We start from the raw sequence: 13,948 nt of genomic DNA, 5'->3' as shown, positions 1-13,948 counted from the left end.
ATTAAGACAAATGTTAAACTTCATCAGCAATTTTACACAATTTACTTGAATTTCATTTTCAGTTTACAAATTACATTTATTAAATATGAAATATATGCTTTTTTATATACAGTGGTCAAAGAAACAAAGGAGACTCTAAATTTTGTTGTTGTAATAACCAACTTTTGATATCAATGTCAAATTATATAGATACTCCATACACAATTGTATACGTAATTTATACAATTTAAAAGTTAACAAACAATTATATATACAATTAAACCAGCTGTAAAACTTCATAAGCAATTTTGGGTACACTTATACTGTCAAAGGAATAAAGGACGCTCTATATTTTGTTGCAATAATAGCAAACTTTTGTTATAAATATCAACTTATATAGATACAACTTCATAAGTAATTGTATACGTAAGTTATACAATTTAGAAGTTATTAAAGTTAATAAACAATTATATATACAATTAAGTCTGTTTTAAAACTTTATAAATTATTCTGTGTATAATTTATATTTCTTGAAAGTTCATGATCTGTTCTGTATGCAATTAAAAAAAATTATAAGATTTAACACTTATGAAATATTGTTGTATTCCATCAAGACAATTGTTAAACTTCATAAGCAATTTTGTTTATAAACACAATTTACTTGAATTTTATTTCCAGTTGAACAAATTACATTTATTAAATATAAAATATGCTTTTTTATATACAGTGGTCAAAGTAACAAAGGAGACTCTAAAGTTCATTGTTGTAACAGCCAACTTTTGATATAAATATCAACTTATATAGATACATCATACGTAATTTTATATGTAATTTATACATTTCAAACTTCATAAACAAATCTATGTATAATTTGTACTGTTTGAAACTACAGAATCTGTTCTGTATGCAATTAAATCAGGTGTAAAACTGCTTAAGCTAATTGTATATAATTTATAAGATTTATCACTTACATTAATAGTTAAATGTGATACATGTTTTTTATATAGAATGGATAAAAAATAAGAGACACAATAACTTTGAAATGATTATTTAATTATTTGATTCGCCCTAAATAATTTACGTAAAGGAATCAAAATTTAGGTAGATCTTTCAAAATACATAAAAGTAATAAAAAAGCGAAACTATATTACTTATCAAAGATTGATATCGCAAATCATATCGCCGATAATTCGTAGAGATTAACTCCCCCAGGGGAATGTGCGAGAGTATCTATGTATTTAGTTTTAATAACACTCGAGTTATCCTTATTTATTTTAATTAAAGGGAACTGTCAACTGCAAGAGTCTGGACACGGAATTAATAACAAAACAAAATAAAAGATTACAGAAACATGCGCTCACGCCCAGGGGTGTATTAACTTCGCTGTTTCACGAGCAAACACAAAGATAAAAACCGTAGGGGGGGAAGGGAGTTAGGAAACCAACGGCAAACACTGTTTTTTTTTTCGGGGGGGGTTTCGGCACTCACCCACTCACTCATAATACGCTTATGTAATTCCATTTATTAATTTTGTGGCGATCCTCTCGTTAGATGATTATCATAAATTATGTCACCGATAAGTGACAAGTAAGGAAAGCAATTAACCCCACAAGGATTATGGTATTTTCCCTTAACACAATGCATTTGAGGGTCCCACTTGCCAAACGTGATGTATTTTTAAATATTCTGTTTGTTTACGTAATTCGATACTTCTATTTAACATCTGTTGGAACGAGAGGCATCTTTTTGTTGTTATTTAGGTACAATGGCGTTGTTAAACCGTATTTTGCATAATTTCACAGACAAACAGAATAGACAAAAGAGAAATGACGATTTTACGTGATTAAGATTGAAAATATATTGATTGGGAACGTGCTAATCGTTGTGTGTTACTCTTGTCCATTAAGTGCGTGTGGGGTGAGGGTGTTTCGTGTAACTTATCACAGTTAAATGTAAATCGCTCAATTATAATATCAAATTAGTGTAGTAGTACACATATGTTACAAATAACGCGTTAATAGTTTTGGATTTTTATGTGTTTTACACATGTGCGTAGAAGATATATAATTTGAGTAATAAATCAGTATTGGTCAACGTTGAATGACGTGTGGTGACCCAAACAATCGTAAGGGTTTACACCCTTGTGTTGCTAAACAGATGTTAAGGTTGGCAAAAGTATTAAATTACTGAAATTAACATTATCGGGAAGGGTGCGGATTTCTAAATTGTTTATTTGAACAAGTTGTGCCACAAATTTATTTTAACCCCACTTCGATTTTCTAATTTATTTTGGGAGAGTTTTAAAAGTTTATGACACCGTAAAATGCCGAATCAATATTTTTTCTTCTTTGTGGTGTATAAATTTGCATCCCTTTCAGTTTCATAAGATATTTTGTTTACAATTTAGGCAGTTTCAAATTTAAATACATTAATACATTCGTAAATCGTTATAAGTAATTTGATATATAATATCAAATTTAGATATAATTTAGACAAATTTAAACTTCCTGAACACCTATGTATCCAATTAAAACAAATGTACAACCCTAAAAGCCAAATTGTATACAATTTATACAATTTTAAATTCTCTAATCAATTTTGTGTATAATAAAACTGTTGAGAAGCAGCAACAAAATAATTTGTATATAATTTGAACAGTTTGAAACTTTCTAAAGACATCTGTACATAATTATGACAGTTGTGAAGTTTCAAAACCAAATTTGGGTATAATTTAGACAGATTTAAACTTCTTAAACACTTATGTATACAATTAAGTCAACAGTACAATTTTGAAAACCCATTTATATACAATTAAACAATTAAAATTATTGTGAAACAACAACAAAAGAATTTGTATATAATTTAGACTGCTTGGAACTTCCTAAATACATCTGTTTATAATTAAGACAGTTGTGAAATTTCGAAAACAAATTTGGGTATAATTTAGACAAATTTAAACTTCCACAACACCTATGTATCCAATTAAGACAAATGTACAACTCCAAAAGTCAAATTATATACAATTTATACAATTTTAAACTCTCTAAACAATTTTGTGTATAATAAAACTGTTGAGAAGCAGCAACAAAATAATTTGTATATAATTTGGACAATTTGAAACTTCCTAAATACATCTGTACATAATTAAGACAGTTGTGAAATTTCAAAACCAAATTTGGGTATAATTTAAACAGATTTAAACTTCATAAACACTTATGTATACAATTAAGTTAACAGTACAATTTTGTAAGCCCATTTATATACAATTAAATAATTAAAACTATTGTGAAACGACAACAAATATATAATTATATATATATGTATATAATTAAAACAGTTGTGAAATTTCGAAAACAAATTTGGGTATAATTTAGATAAATTTAAATTTCCTGAACACCTATGCATCCAATTAAGACAAATAGCCAAATTATATACAATTTATACAATTTTATACTCTATTTATCTCTATTTATTTACACAATTTTATGTATAATAAAACTGTCGAGAAGCAACAATAAAATAATTTGTATATTAATTGGATAGTTTGAAACTTTCTAAATATATCTGTACATAATTAAGACAATTGTGAAATTTCAAAATCAAATTTGGGTATAATTTGAACTGATTTAAACTTCTTAAACACTTATGTATACAATTAAGTCAACAGTACATTTTTGTAAGCCCATTTATATACAATTAAATAATTAAAACTATTGTGAAATAACAACAAAAGAATTTGTATATAATTTAGACAAATTTAAACATCCTGAACGCCTATGTATCCAATTAAGACAAATGTACAACCCCAAAAGCCAAATTATATACAATTTATACAATTTTAAACTCTCTAAACAATTTTGTGTATAATAAAATTGTTGAGAAAAAAATACCTAAATATAATTAAATCAACAGTACAATTTTAAAAGCTCATTTATATACATTTTATACAATTTTAAACTCTTTAAACACTCTCGTATATAATTAAAACTTCTGTGAAACAACAACAAAATAATTTGTATATAATTTAGACAGTTTGAAAATCTGTATATAATTAAGATACAACAACAAAATAATTTGTATATAATGTATATAATTCTATACTATTCAGATAATGTTGTTGTTAAATATATAGAAGCAATTGAAATATTTTAATTAATTAAATCCTGAATTATTTGCAAAAATTGACATTTTTCTCCATTTCTATTTTCCAAAGTGTTTTATGAATGTTTTGAAAGCATTTTCCGGTATAAAAAAAAAATATTTAAATCAAGTATTGTTATGCCCCCAGTACGAGTCCATTTGCGGTGTATACATATACTTTCATCCCCTCGGACCGAACAAAAAATGTACGAAGAGTCAAATACGAAACACTTTCATCAAACAAATTGTGATTTACGGCGTCCGTTTTTGTACGCGTCCGAAAAAAAAAAAAGTTTCGCCAAGTAATTTGCATGGCTGAAAAATGACGGGAAGTCGTGCCTAGGATTGCCTCGTATTTATCAACGCCGCATCATCTAGTGACCAACTGACCGAACGCTGAGAAATGACGCGTGCACAAAAAAAAGAAATGCCCTTAAATGTGAATACATCTTCTAGTCATTTATTTATTGTTATCGTACCGGAAAAGAGAATTCCCCACGGACCGTTCCGTGTACACTATCCAGATACCGAGGGGGTTTATAAAACACAAAATTGGATGATAAGTCGTAATAGGCTTTTTTTATTTGGGGTGAGGAGTAAGAGTCGGCCATTCCGTCTCATCAATCACTCGACATTTGCAAGAACCTGTTTTAAATTAGAAGTGGACATGGACCGATTCCGGCCGTCCCTCGGGAAAGTTTTATTTTCCATTTATCGATTCGGCCAAAACACTCGTCCACTTGGGCACGAACGATGAAACCATAATTCCCCTATAAGTTTTCCATTCGCTCCTTGTCGTAAATCAGTGACCGTCATAAATATTTAGCACCAATTTGTTGTTTTGTTTGGATGTGTCAGTTGTTTTTTCATTATATTATTATAATGAAACCCTTTGAGCACGTTTCGGAAACCATAATTCCCCAACACAAGTCTCCATTTTCAACTGAATTGATATGATAAATCAGTGTGCCACAATCCGAATCATAAAAGTTTACAATTGAACGGTTTTAATGGTAAAGCCACAATTACAAAATGAAGGGGCATTAGTGACAGTTGACAAGTACTGTGAAAAATTCACCATTAATTAAATTGAGTAAAAAGGCGACGTGTTTCCTGACAGATGTACTGACATTGTCGATGTTCATCATCGGATGACATATCCGAGACGACGAATTTAAAATGCGTGTTGTTGTGCCACTTAAATTTTAAAATTGAAAACTATTTCAATATAATTTATTTACAGTGGAATGCTTTGATAGACGAGGGTGAAATTGAATTGAAAAGCGCCACCCCATACCCGAATAATGTCGCATGTCGTTCAATTTCCAATATCCGACCTCCTATTATTTTATTACTGTTCGTTTAAGGGGAAAATTTTCACGGAAAATAATACTAACAACAACAACAACCATCATAACGTTAATGTTTAATAATGAGTGAAATAGTCACGGCACACAGAAAAAAATACGATATAATCGCCTGATAATTATAATCCTTGTATCCATCCTTAATGAATTGGTGTTTGGCAGGATTAAATGTAAATTTAATTACACAGTCGGTTAATCCATAAGCCGATTAATAGCAAATTCGTATAATTAAAAATTACAGTTTCGCTTACTAAAATCACTCAAATTGACGGCCGAACTAATTAACCCGCCAGCTTCAAAGACGGGCAGCTTTTGTTAATCATTACGTGTGTAATTCACACTAGCTAATTAATATTGCATTTTAAATTTTAATTAAAAGTATTTACAATAATATTAGTAGTAATTTATATAAATGTTCTGATTAATTCTATAATAAATACTACTTATCACATAATTGCTAGTAAAATTATAATAAGAACTTTTATCAATATGATTAAAAGAATAAATAGAATCAACACTATAAATATTTTGTATTTTAAGAAAAAATTTTAATTCGTTCTTTTATTCAAATTTCGTTTAATAAAAGCATTTATATTGAGTCTGATCTAATTCAAAGTTCAGCTTCAAAGACGAGCAGCTTTTATATATAAAATCTTATTAAATATCTATTAAATCATAAAAGTTCACTAATTAAACTAAATTATTAAACTCTTCAGAATCATTTTCAAATTACAAAATAATTAAACTCAATATAAAATTTCTGAAAATATTCATGTTAATTATATTAACATTATTTTTTATATAAATAATTTATACCAATATAATTAAAAGAATAAATAGAATCAGTACAATAAATATTTTGTATTTTTAGAAAACTTTTAATTCGTTCTTTTATGAAACGTAAATAATATAATAATAAAATAATTAACAGCAAACATTTATATTGAGTGGGATCTAATTCAAAGCTTAACTTAAAAGACAAGCAGCTTTTATATATAAAATCTTATTAAATATCTCTTAAATTATAAGAGGTTCAATAATTATCTGAACAGTTCAGTTATTTTCAAATTAGAAAATAACTGAACTCAATAACCAATTTCTGAAAACTTTCTTGTTAATTATACATTGTTTTTCATACACATAATTTTGTACCAACATAATTAAAAGAATAAATATTTTGTATTTTTAGAAAACTTTTAACTCATTAGAATTAAATTTCGTTTACCAAAATCATTTATATTAATGACAGATCTAATTTAAATTTCAGCTTCAAAAAAAAAGTGGCTTTTGAAAATAAAGTATAATTAAATATCTTTTAAATCACAAGAGGTTTAATAATTGAAATAAACAATTAAAGAATTATTTTCGAATTTGAAAATGATAGATTAAAACTAATTTTTGAAAAGAGAGCAATAAACACAAATGTTTTGTCTTATAATTAGTATTAAATATCGTTTCCTAGATTCACTTCTATAAAATTATTAATTAAGTATTTTCTCTAGTTCAGCTTCAAAGAGATGCAACTTTTATGTATAAAATCTAATTAAGTATCCCTTAAATCATATCATTAAACACATTTTAAATTGTCAGAGGTCCAATAAAAATTTAAAGAATTATTTATTAAATACATATATTGATATTAGTGAATAATTAAAAGCAAAAAATCATGCATACAATTAGATTAGTTGAACATTGTTTTCATAATTGTAATAATAATTAAAAATAAATGAATATAATAAACATAAAATGGTTTATAATTAACTTTTAACCCGTTCTTTTGTTCAACATAGCATAACATTAAAAAATGCAAAAAGTATACTTTGTTAATTAGGTGAGGGTAGTTGCTATCGGGGTTATCTTTATGGTCAAATTACTGGGTTATTGACTTGTAACTAGAATCAATGGTGTTTTATTGCGTCTAGAAAGTCATACGAAAATCGATGAAGTTGTTTTGGCCAACAAAATACTTATCTATATTAAATTTAACACGAATTCCAATTAAATTTTATTGTCCCCCATAAAAACACCTACCATTAAATAATGAATCTATTCTCGAATTCACCATACATACGATTCAAATCATTAAAATTAGATCGGTTTAATTTGAGAATTTATGACATAGGCTATGATGTCTTATTACAGTGAAGTTTTAAACGAAACAAAACCCCCATAAATATTGAATACATCTCGCATAAAACCTAAACGATATCGGTGCAGCCTTTAGCGCCTTTGTCCGATACGGTTTCAAGTTGGGATTATCAAGAGTTATGCCGATTTATATCGGTCCGCCACTGTTTTCATGTATGACAGTTGTGGGCTTCACCCTCTCCCCTTTACGGGTGAGCGTTCGAATATGGTGTATATGATGGTTTGCTGGTGATGGTGGATGGTGTATAGTGAGTTAGGGCACTGCCTGCATCTTTATATCCAGAAACAGGGGGGACGAAACCCCGGCTTGTCAATCATTCCTATATGCTCTATAACGTCGCGCATTGCTTTTAAATATGTTTGCACAAAATTGTTTTTATTTTCGTTTTAAAGTGGTTTCTGCGCTTCCCCAACGTTCCACTTATTTCCAAATTTACATTCGTATTCAATTTTTACAACACCGTTTGCATCGAAATGTCGAATTGGAATTCCTGATTTAATTTTTTATGTACACTATACACGGGGTGCAACCGTTTTTATATTATGTCGATAAATAAAAATCAAATCTTCGGATCCGCAATCATTCAATGTTGTTACTATGAAAAATTTGTAATGATTTTTCTCGTATTATGTATCAGGTTCATTCCTTCAATGTCAGTTTAAATTGAAACATATTTTTTAATGAGCAGTTTTATTTATTAAGTTCAAATTCAAAATTTTTACTACTACTACTAATCAACAAAATTAATATATCTTCCAATTAGAGGACATTTTAATTTTATTAAATAATAATTTGGAAAAAACTAGCTCTACTTGCCATATCATATTTTATATTTCATTTTTTTTAATTTATAAGTGTTTTATTTAAACGTAATATTTTTTAACAAATGTAATTTATAAAAATGCTTACTTATAGTATATTATTAAAAAATGTTAGAACATTTAGAACAAATTTTTATTTAATATTACTTAAAAGAAACTCTTTTTTACAACGACATTTCTGGTAAATTTTGAGATATTATTGTTGTCTATTGACATAAGGAGGACGTAATTGATTATACCTGTAAAATGTTGAAAGAAAGCTTTTCAAAACTATCAAATTTGTGTTATATTAAATTGTCTATATCTAAAATATAACGATATTTCTGGTAAACTTCGAAATTATTAATATTGTTATCTATTGAAAGTTTTTCAAAAATATATAATTTGTGTTATGTTAACTGTAACAAAGAGACAAATAGAGGCCGTAAATTCCAAAAATACTCTTTTCCTTTTATATTTCTGAAACTTTTTCTGATATTTTATAGGCAAATTTTGAAATAATTGCACATCTTAATATTTTAAGACGACATTTATTAAGATTAATAATGTATATTATGCAAAATGTATATGTTGAAAATTTTTAGAGCTTAACAAAAACTTACCTAAAGTCAGTTTTCTTAGAAATTTCATAAAAAAAATTAGATAAAATTCAGTTCTGAACACTTCTCATTCTCTTTCTGATCCGGAAATAAAATGTAACATGTTCAATTAAGCATAACCATCTAATGTAAGAATTTGGAAAAAATACTTATCCAGTGGAACTGCTCATGGAACAACATATTTCAGTTCCATCAAAATATAAAATCACGGCCATAATGGTACGGTCGATTTGAAATGGAATAGGCCAGCATTACATAATAAATAAAATGATTAGATGTACACATGGAATGTGCAAACAGCAGTGATTCTGGAGATGCACCTAACCTATTAGTGGTAAACAGCTTGACAAACCCGTAATTAAGAAAACATATGTGCAATTCGTGTCCGACCATTAATCCAAACCCATGTAACTAGTGTATTTATGGCTTTAAAAGCGACAATCGAGAATTACACTTCTTTTCCTCGTGAGGGGTGTCAAGGAGCGAAACAACAATGGAGATGTGGGCGACCGAAATTCATTAGGCATCAATCCAACCCCGAAAATACAATCAAACGCGCCAAGATTCACGTTTGATTCGAGAGTTAACGGCGACAATCGTGTGTGCCAGAGGGGGGTGGTGGCGACATTAAAATAGTAGCAGTTGTGAACGTCGGTGCGGATGTCGTTTAAGTTTAACCCCCCCCGTGTTATATTACTTCACTCGCGTTATTACATTTCACGCAATTAAATTTAATCTTAAATGGATCTTATTTCTGGTGTTCGTTCGTCCGTAAAATATGTCATCCTAAATTTTTGTAGGTTTTTGATGCGGTAAACTAGTTTCGCCGGGAGGTTATGGCTTTTAACGATCTCGCACAAATGTCTTCGCTACTCGGAATGCGTTCTGAGCTCACCCATGTGTTACGAAACTTTACTTTAACCCTCAGTTAAGATTTAGTATTTACATATTGGGGATATTCCTGCATTTCTGCTTTGTTCACTATTCAAATTCAAAGAGTTTCTGGGCTAGCACCTAACCCATTAGTGCCAAACATCATTTGTTGACCAATTAAATTCTTTCTCTGATATTAGTGATTCATTTTTTTTTTCTGTTTATATAGTTACACCCAGATTATCAATTATGTGTCAAATCATAGGCATAAAGGTAAACTTAGCACGGACTGGCACTCAAATTAAGACCAACGTGGGAAGCACGCGAAATCTAAATTAACCATTGTTCTACTTAATGGACATTTAGGCATATCAATATTTAATAGGCATTTTGTGTGCACTATTTCCTACTTATTTACATTAACTGATATTGCTCCCGGTATTCCCGGTAATAAGTTCCCGGTAAACAATCCCATTTCTAACGATCCTCATATGAAAACATTAAAATTTATAGCTAATGAGATTTTCGATGTTATCAATCAGAGCGTCGGCTAATAAAAATTTCAATTAAAGCCAAATTGGCATCATTGTAGCGGATGTGTAACAAATTGTAATCAGAGAAATGTGCTTAATTGCTTTTCATGAACAGTTTCAAACACCCTGAACAGTTACGTGTAGAATTAAGACAGTAGTAAAACTCCTCAATCAGTTTTGTACACAGTATGTGTAGTTTTAAAATACTTAAATTGCTCTTTACTTATTTAAAGCAAATGTGAAGCTTCATAAACATTTTTAAAACAACTTAGGTGGATTAGAACTTCCTGGATATTTCTGATGAGATTTAATAAAGTCTACAATTTAGATAATTTGATAATTGTTCTACATATAATTAAGAGAATCGTAAAATTTCATAAGGACTTTTTTACACTATGTAGGAAGTTGAAAACTTAATTATCTACCTTAATACAGCGTTCATAAGAAGTTATTTACACAATTTAAATATTTTCATATTCCGAGCAATTAGTAAGTTTCAATCTGCCAAAAAAGTTATGTATATAATTAATTTATAAATTATTTATTAATACATAAATTAACACATAATAATAAAAATTTATTTATTTATTAATTTGTGCACCTTCATAATCAGTTATTTATACAATTTGGTTCAATCTTTCTAAATAGTTTTGTATACAATTTGGAGTTCAAAACTTCCTCAACTGTTTTTTTATAGAATTAAGAATTTCAAACCACATAAATTCATCTAAATGTAATTAACAGAGATGTAACACTTCACAAGCAATTTAATATACAAATTATGAAGTCTCAATTTCCCTAAAAAGATATGTACATAATTAATTAATAAATATTAATTAACTGACTTTGAAAAGTTGTGCAGCTTTATAAGCAGTTATTTATATAATTTTGATTGTTCAATCTTCCTAAATAGTTTTTTTATATAATTTTAGGTGTTTAAAATTTCCTAAACTGTTTTGTATAGATTTAATACAAATTTAAAACACTTTATAAGTAATTTTTATTCAATTTTGACACTTTCAACACCTAAATTCAACTAAATCTAATTAACAGAGATTTAAAACTTCACAGGCTGTTTTATATACAATTTATGAAGTTTCAATTTCCCTAAAAAGGTATGTATATAATTAATTGTTAATTAAGCAGTTGTTATAAGCAGTTATTTATACAATTTGATTGTTCAATCTTCCTAAATAGTTTTTTATACAATTTTAGGCGTTTAAAATTGTACAGAATTAAGACAGAAGTAAAACACTTTATAAGTAATTTTTATACAATTTTGACACTTTCAATCTGCCTAAATTCAACTAAATCTAATTAACAGAGATATAAAACTTCACAAACAGTTTTATATGCAAATTACGAAGTTTCAATTTCCTTAAAAACATATGTATATAATTATAAACTGTCTTTTTATAGTTGTGCAGATTCAAGGGGCAGTTTAAAGCTTCCTAAACTGTTTTGTACAGAACTTAAGATATGTAATACTTTATGAGCAGTTTTATATACAAATTATGAAGTCTCTATTTCCCTAAAAATATATGTAAATAATTAATAAACTGCCTTTGTATATTTGTGCAGCTTCATAAGCAGTTATTTTTATAATTTGTATAGTTCAATCTTCCACAAAACAAATAAACAGTTTTGTATATAATTTGGAAAGTTTAGAACTTCCTCAATTGTTTTGTATAGAATTAAGATAGATGTAAAACTTCATAAGCAGTTTTTTAAAAAGATATGTATATAACTAATTAATAAATTATTAATTATAAGCAGATATAGATAAGCAATTCATACAACCAAATTAACAGAGATAAACCTTATAAATGGTTTTATACACAAATTATGAAACTTTCGAAAGAGTTACATATATATGCAATTAATTAGTATTAATATCAGTTCATAAGCTGTTTTTATATGTTTTGAATAGTTTACTCTTCCTAAATAATATTATATACAATTTCAAGAGTTTAAAGCAACTTTTTTGTATAGAATAGAGATAATGGTGAAACTTTATAAGTAATTTTTTTTATACAATTTATACAACTTCAAACTGCCTAAATTGTTCCAAATCTAATTATCAGAGTTAGCAGTTTCGTTTATATTTTAATTATATTTAATTAATTGCTGGACATGTATATAATAAGTTAATTATTAATCAATTATCTTGTCAATTGTGAAGTTTTATAATCAATTTTGTGTACACTTCACACAGTTTCAAACATTTTGTGTACCAATTCTTTCTTATTTACATCATCTGATATGGCTCCCCGTATTCCTGGTAAACAATCCCGGTCACATGAAAGCATTAAAATTTATAGCTAATGGGATTTTCGATGTTATCAATCAGAACATTGGCAAATAGAACGTTCAACTGAAGCCAAACAGGATAATGTGACACATTGTGACCACAAAAACGTGTCTAATTGCTCTCAATTCACGGGAATTGATCCTGATGGATCACCAAAATCGAAGATACAACATACCTTCTTCCACAATTTCTGTCACGGTTGCGGAAAATAGAAGTTCATTTGGTGTTTGCGTGCCAATATCCACGACGGATTTCTTCCCGCAAACGCTACACGTGTACTTTTTTTCCTCCATGTGTGCACTTCTACAAGATAACGACCACAATTGATTAAACAAATCTAAATGCACGTAATTGACTTACTCATATAAATTATTCCAGAACGTAAAACTATAAACAACCAAACAAATACGAATGTAACCAAAAAAAAAACCATGCAAAATACGTAGACTCGTGCACAAATTTGGGACACGTGATCCAAAATAACGATATTGATTTGAAAGGTATTCGAGCCGAACGGTCCCCAACCCTCGGCAATAATTAAGGGTACAAATTAAAAACAATTTAAAAGAGCGAAACGCAAATGACTGGAAATTATTGACCAATCAAAAATAAAAAATGAATGGACGAGAGGAGTAAATTTCAATGACATTGTTATAGGTACGAATGTTACGATACATGATAGTGACAGATGGGCAACTGAGGGAAGTTATATTTTCACCCCCTCTTATGCTAATTCGGCAGCATAATGTGAACATTTCAATGGGTTTATGAATCACAGGTATTAATTCTGAGGGCACACCTGTTATCGTTGTTATTTTTTACATTGTTGATTTAATTTTTGTTGGTAGCTACTTATGTGTATAAACTACTCGATGATGACCGCCCTATTCCCTAGTCCATTGTTTCGGGGGTTTTATATTTAGTCGAACAATCACACAAAGAGGTTATTTTAGTATTATGTTAATACTCCCTTTATGTCATCCGCAACTAAGTTATATGTTAATGCCTATTTAGTAGGTCCCGTTTTCTTTGTGTTTTACTTTTTATTACCAATTTAATCATAAATCCGTTTTTATATAAAACTACATTGTAGCTAATCAATATTATTAATTGCTATTTTCGTTTTTAAATAAATATTAGAGTGAACCTCAATACTCAGACATTCTTATTTCTGTT

General features: G+C 28.3%; 1 protein-coding gene across 1 annotated transcript in view; it reads right to left on the bottom strand.

Moving 5' to 3' along the window:
• The window catches only part of LOC109601023 (uncharacterized), a 63,558-nt gene extending 50,178 nt beyond the window's left edge, over window positions 1-13,380 (bottom strand). The window contains exons 1-2 of the mRNA XM_020017229.2: window positions 13,133-13,380; window positions 12,948-13,075 (exon numbers count right to left, since the gene is read on the bottom strand). Of these exons, the coding sequence (XP_019872788.1) occupies window positions 12,948-13,065 (118 nt within the window). The 5' untranslated portion in view covers window positions 13,066-13,075; window positions 13,133-13,380. The remainder of the gene's footprint in view (window positions 1-12,947; window positions 13,076-13,132) is intronic.
• Between the last annotated feature and the right edge of the window lie 568 nt (window positions 13,381-13,948).

The sequence above is a fragment of the Aethina tumida genome, chromosome 1 (genome assembly GCF_024364675.1).
Source record: "Aethina tumida isolate Nest 87 chromosome 1, icAetTumi1.1, whole genome shotgun sequence".
NCBI classification, from domain to species: Eukaryota; Metazoa; Arthropoda; class Insecta; order Coleoptera; family Nitidulidae; genus Aethina; species Aethina tumida.
Note: the sequence above shows the minus strand (reverse complement) of the source record. Positions and strands in the feature narration are given on the sequence as shown.